General features: G+C 42.5%; 1 protein-coding gene across 1 annotated transcript; it reads left to right on the top strand.

Annotated features, from left to right (window-relative positions):
- Window positions 1-4,405: 4,405 nt before the first annotated feature.
- Window positions 4,406-6,573, top strand: nkx1.2la (NK1 transcription factor related 2-like,a). The gene is made up of 2 exons (XM_070978282.1): window positions 4,406-4,622; window positions 5,966-6,573. Exons 1-2 carry the CDS (start codon window positions 4,406-4,408, stop codon window positions 6,571-6,573), a joined length of 825 nt encoding a protein of 274 aa, XP_070834383.1.
- The last annotated feature ends 309 nt before the right edge of the window (window positions 6,574-6,882 follow it).

Genomic DNA, 6,882 nt, shown 5'->3' on the forward strand with positions numbered 1-6,882 from the left:
CTGCAGCAGTTTCCTCTTGGTCTCTCACAATATGCACATTCTCCTTTGCTCACCACAACACTCACCTCCCTGTGGCTGCTATTGCGTTTTTTTGTGGGGAGGGGACAGGCCGGCCAAAATATCTGTGTAGCCTAATTTACAGACAGAACAATCAGAAGGTTTTGCCAGGGCATTAGGCCAAGTATAGCTTAGCTTTGTGCCCGCTGCTTGTGGTTGGTGTTTAATGGTATTTATGATTTAATTTTCTCATCGATGTTCTTTTCTGTTTAAGATTAAAAGTGAGCCCAAGTTTAAGGAATGGAGATGAGATCAAATGCTCTGATCCTCTGGCCATCACCCACAGCTATCTCACAACTGAGGATCACGATTTTTATTGATTTCTGAATCATGTATACCTGAAAAACCATGTGAATGCCCGAAGAAACAAATGCATGTTGTGTGTGTGACTGATGAGACAGGATGCAGAACAAATCACAGACAAAACAGAAACTGAATTGAGCTTTGCAGTCTCTTTTCTCTTATTATGACACATGTGCATTAAAATAAGACAGAATTTGATTTTTTTAAAAAAGGAGCACCATTGTGGTTTTCTAAGCAGGAAAAAAAGCAGATCTTGTGTGATTTCACGCATTAATGAACAGATTTCTTGCACATGTACATCCATATAGAAGGAGGGATTAGAAAAAGCAAACTGGAACAAGACTTAAAGAAACGCAATAAACTTTGAACTAAACTTCTCTGGTCAGTCAGTGGTACAAAGTTTGTGCACTTTGCTGAAATGACCACACTGTGCTGGTTGTTAGCTGACAACATCAGCGCTTGAACTGACCTTTACCTTGTTGTGACAGGGGCGCAGTATGACTGACAATGCCCCTCAGCATAATTTACCCCCACCCCACATCGCCCTCCATCTCCTCTGTGATGCAGTTGACCCCTTTACAAATCACCCCCAACTTTACACATCTGCTGCCTGTCAGCATCTGCCAGGCGCACTCACCCGTCCCGCCCATAATGAAAAACTCTCATTACTCGCCTCCACCCAACAGGTATACAGGCCGTTAGGACAATTACTGGGCAATGCCACTGACCTTGTTGTCAGAGAGAGTCAAACAAACACAGAGGTCTAACTGAAAGGAGGCCTGGCAGGAAAAACCCGTAGGCATGCAGTGCAGACAGGAGACTTGGCAAAAGGAGGGACGCTTTATGCCCGCTAAGGAAGAGAATACTGTATTGATCTGCAGTTACACTGGCACATGTCAATGCCAACTGCCTCAGATAATGTAGAAGCCCAGGTAGGAGCACAAATTAGTGTGCTGACAGTTCTCCAAACAATACGATAAACTATGAGGCTGAGTTCATGTCAGCACAATGTAGAAATCAACTTGCAGAATCTAAAGCTTTAAGATTTGCATCAGTTATCATTTGGTAGTCTTTTGTAAAAGATACACTGTTCCAAGATTTGCACATCAGCTGCCAAAAACAAGCTGAGTTGCATTGACTCCAGATTATAAATACTAGGCAAACATGGACGCTGTGAGAAGAATGATGCAGATTTGGTGGTGTGGACTCTCTGATTAAAGCATAAAAAAATAAAAAGAATTAAGGTGACGTAGTGCAATATGAAACCAGAAAGTTGTAGGTCCAGTTGATACTCACCATACTGAAATGAATGGAGACAGACAGGAAAGTAAAAACTACTTTGGCATGCAGGAATGGAAAGTGTACAGTTATCAGACAAAACATGCAAAACCATTAGTTTGTTTTTCAGTGATGTTCCTGTATCTTAGAAACCACCACAGCTTCTGTGTTTAGGAATCTGACACAGAGGATCTAACAGCCCCTCTTAATGGTTCACCAGACACTTGCTGATCCTTTGTTTGAGTCCCACTTTACAGCAGAGTTGGGGAGACAGTTGAAGACTTCAGAGAAAACAATAGACACAACAGTCTGTGAGTAGAAGTGCAGCTCATAATGCTGCTCCTGCCATTAGACAAATTATCTGACGTTTAGCAGACTGGGGGCAGCCTCCCCGTGAAGTGATGATTTTATTGACCCTGGAGGGGGGTCTTGGATGGAAGTGTGTCTCTTTGGCTCCCTGTGGTGTCTGACAGGGAATGCTCCACCTCTCTGAAGTCTTGCTCTGGCCTGTACAGACTCTGAGCTGAGCCAGCTGCCGTTCCCGCTCTCTGAAGTCTACCTGAGGGCCTCTTTGTCCTCAGGGCTTGTCCCTTTGTCCCACTGACCCACACAAACAGATGTCCAGCCACTGGGCTTTCTCGTAGGAAGTTGTAAACCTCCAGTGTGCAGTGGGCTCTATTCATATGGAGGGCTACAGTAATGGCTGTGCAAGTGGCATAGACATGCAAATGCCGACACACAGACACCCTGTAGGGGCAGCTTTAACAAATGTTTGACTATTGAGCAACTGCAGACCATGCCAGTCCACCAAACTATGACTGGCTAGCAATGAAACCACCACGTAGCAGAGTAATCACCCTGAAATGCATAAGTAACACAGGAAATTGTGTAGGGAGGCCTTTAACAGTGTGTAAACATGATCCCTCACGTCACTAACACCAGACAGAATTTCAAACAGAGAAATGGCCCTTCTGTCTGTTTCATCCATGCACAATGTAGACCTCACAGGCTTACATGGTAAAATATGTAAATGCATTAACATAAACAAAAACACAAAACCACAGCCATCATTAGAAAAAAGTGCATTTTCACCAGCAATTTAAACCAACTATAATTATACAAAATTAGAATGACTAATGACTAATTTCAAAGAAATTATAGGAGAAAAAATAACTGCACATGCAAATATTTCACGTCATTTAAGTACTGAGGAGCTAAAGGAAGCATCCAACAAGCCCTCCTCTTGCAGCTACTGGTTTGGCCTTCCAGTATCCAAAATGACTGTCTGTAGCCATCAGGTTTTATCTGTATTGGACACCTGCTGAGAATATTGATCCTGTGCTGGTTTCACCATTTTAGCCATCACCAGGCACCAAGCATTAAACAACCCTGTGTCACATTATATTGAATACTAATAGCAAAGACTAGGGAGCTGACTGATCGTGAATATAAATCTATCACCTTAGGTGAGAAAACAATCTGCTGGATTCATTGTATGCCTGTAATTTAGCTTTGAATGTTTTAAAAAAGCATCTAGAATATTGATTCATCATGGATCCTTTTGCTCTGTGCACACATCCTTATTTAGTTTTCTCTAATAAGCAAGTAGGACTTACTGTAAAGATTGTTAACGCAGACAACTAGGGCGTAAACAATTTTCTCCACATCAGAAAACAGCAAACCTCGCCATTCTGAGCATTAATTTCTATCATTTAACTGTATGAAAGTTGCTGCAGTGTAGTGTAGTGCAATCCAATAATATCATCATGAAAACAAAATAAAATGACAGCAAATATATAAAAATAATAACAGAAGACACCTGCAATTATGAATAAACAACATTTGCAAAGGATAGAGGGGGTATAACAGCTAGTTACCCCCAGAGCTGTATTTACTGTATGCATTTTTAATTAAGCAGTTAAGCTGCCACAGCATCTAAAACGTTAATGAAACATAATATCTTCATAACATCTGGAAACAATTACCATCTGTACTACTAATTTTATGTCAACACCTAATTATAAACTGGATATGTTTTGAGTAGAAATCAATGGGTTTGATTTTCTTTTTCAGTTATTGCACATCTACTAACATCTGTGCTTAGTGATTACTGCTGCATCCAATACCAGCACTGTTTTAATGGAGAGAGTGACATTTCAATGAGTTTATCTTCTTACGTTTCTATATAAAAATATCACTCGCACTGATAGGAATCGTGATGCTGCAGCATTCCCATGAGTAGCCAGCGGTTTATAAGCTCAAACCGTTTGGTTTCATAAGAGAAAGTTTTTTTTTTAATTTTTTTTTCCTGAAGCTCAAGGGACACTAAAATCCTCTCCTGACAGTGACGCTTCTAAAAGAGTCCAATTTGGGGAGACAGGGCGATCTCTGATATGGATCAAGTGCCATCTGTGCCCAATTTACTCTCAGGTCGTGGATAATTGAATTTAATGATATGGGTGATTATCGACGAATGCTTTGAGCCCATTAGGTGGTCGTGTGAAACACTAATAGTGTTTGTGTCACGTGTTTGGTCGAGAGACTGGAGGGACAGACGCTTTAAAGACCGCGCTCCGGTCATCTCATTCACACAGCAAGACTGACAGACAGTGCAGAGGAGTCCACACTCTGAGGGATCATCACCACTAAGCCGGTTTGATGAAGCTTGAAGAGCAGAAGGAGGCTAAACTATGAGAAGTTCCTCTCCACACGCGTAATTACGCACGGCAGTCCTTTCGCTTCTTTAAAGGTTTTCTCTCTGTAGAGGATGCTGGACCCCAAGGACTGTGGAGTGACAATGACGTCCACTCATAAGATTTCCTTTTCTATAGTTGATATATTGGATCCGAAGAAATTCAACAGCAAAAGGGTAAACGAACTTTCCATCGTCACGGAGAAGTTTCCTCTGCCAAATGCAGAGGGAACAAGTCTGGAGCCGGACGGCGCTGCAGGCGAGGACGTCAGAGGTGATCACACGGAAGCAGGTAGAGAAAACAGACAATTTTAGATTAATATTCAGCCTATGGCTCAAACATTTACGTGCAATATTTAAATATATATTTTTTTAATTGCATATGTCAATTATTCCAAAGCATAGACGTATCAATAAATGTGTATCCACATAATGTCATATTTAAACATTATAAAATAAGAGCACATGAGCAAAACAAATCTTTACTCTGAAATCTTACAATAAAAACTTTCAGCTCTAGACTAAACACCAGCAAGTGAGACGATTTTTTTTCTATCAGATTTATTGTCATCTCTGTATGACCTTCCCTTAATTTCCAAGGCTGCGCTTCCTTTCAAGGAAACCACAAAGGCTTGCTCCCAGAGCCCCGGCGTGTGATTGGCACTGGGACAGGCAGGCTAGATAATTGTTTAAATCGTCCCATTGAGGATGCCTCTGCGCGCTTTGATCGATATCCCATTACTGCATCCTGCATATCTCCCTCTAGCACCTTGCAGGTACAAACTTCACACCCCATCCATGTCTGATCCTTAATATCGTTCGATTAAAACTTCCCTTTAAATAGATGACATTTATCGACCCACCCGCAAATATGAAACTCCATTAGCACGTCATGGCTGAGGTGGCGGAGCTGGATTTAGACGGGATTTCTTTCCGCAACATGACATTTGAGGCGCTGTGTGGTTTATAAATTATTTAAGGATTAGTGACCAAGTCTTCCCCTCCTCTGAATTTATGCTCCGTTCCGTTCGAGCGACCTGCGGATCCTAATCAAACACTTTACAGATGTCAACTTTAGACCTTCTGTGTTGGGTGTTTAAAAAGCAGTTCAGACAGGATAAAAAAAAAGGAGTATCGTTGCACAATGAAGAATAATGTCTTAGGCCGGTGTGGGCCTTCAGCTTTGAGATTTGACACATGACTTGTATCTTGTCAGGAGCTGTCCTTTCAGCACCACGGTCAATTTAGCCCGTTTAGCCAGCACTCAGGCTTTTTGGCCTATTACTCAAAACACAGACTCATCAAAAGGTCAAATCAAATACTGCTAGCTGTCTCTTCAGAAATATAGTTTAAGCTTGTAAATCACCTTAAAAATTCAGACAACTAATCAGTTACATTTTAAAGCTTTTTGGGAAGTCAAGCCTTTCTGTCCAATAATGTTGTGACCTGAATAGAGGCGACAGGGCCTACAGCTGCACAATAAAATAGTTGATAAGTAGTTTTCCCAATCATTGACTGGAAAATGAAATAAGCCTGTTATGACTGTGCCTGTTATGCCAAATTTGCTGCAGAGGTTTGCATGATGTGAGCTCACTTGTTTTTTTTTTTTTCTTTTTTTTCTTTCGTTATTTACAGGGGAAGAAACAGGAGATGTGCACTCGGCAGCCTTCAAGCATCATGCAGTTGATGCGGACCCCCTTCTGCTCTCCACACCGGCGGAAACAGAGCCTTGTCTCACTGGGGAGCAGGACGATGGAGAGTCAGCGGCCCCCGTGCAGGACCCCTCACCGCACAAGCGGCGGCGCCCGGATCAGGCCTGCGCCAAACCACGGCGCGCCAGAACAGCGTTCACTTACGAGCAACTGGTGGCTCTGGAAAATAAGTTCCGCACAACTCGCTACCTGTCCGTGTGCGAAAGACTAAACCTGGCCCTGTCCTTGAGTCTGACCGAAACCCAGGTGAAAATTTGGTTTCAGAACAGGAGGACCAAATGGAAAAAGCAGAACCCCGGGGCGGACAGCACGTTGCAGCCCGGCTCCAACTCACTGGCCAACGTCAATCAAAACACGTCAACTTGTGGATCAAACCCCGCCAGCTTTCACCAAACTTTCGCCAACTTCAGCTCTGGGAATGTGATCTTCCACACGGCCGGCGGTGTTCAGCTTTCATCCACCGGGGGGCTCTTGCATCCCTTCATACCCAGTGGTTTCGTCCAGCCCACTTATTTCAATCCACATATATGAAAGAAGCCAAGACTGATTTATTACAGCTGGTGATACTTTTTGGCAAATCTTTACGGGGACAGAATGACTATTCAAAGCTGAACGTTGACTGCCCAGAGTCATTGTAACTGTTGCATTAATGTCATATCATGATCTTCAAAATGGGGCACATGCCTGTTACAGCTTTTGTCAAAACTTCAAAACTTCCTTATGAAACTGCAAGTAGGCTGCTGACTGTTTTTGTCATGGACCAAAACTTGACCATCACAACAAAAGGCCAAATAACTTGTCTGTGACTGAGCCCAACAGATATTTAAACATTATACTTTT

Source organism: Chaetodon trifascialis, chromosome 13 (genome assembly GCF_039877785.1).
Source record: "Chaetodon trifascialis isolate fChaTrf1 chromosome 13, fChaTrf1.hap1, whole genome shotgun sequence".
NCBI lineage: Eukaryota > Metazoa > Chordata > Actinopteri > Chaetodontiformes > Chaetodontidae > Chaetodon > Chaetodon trifascialis.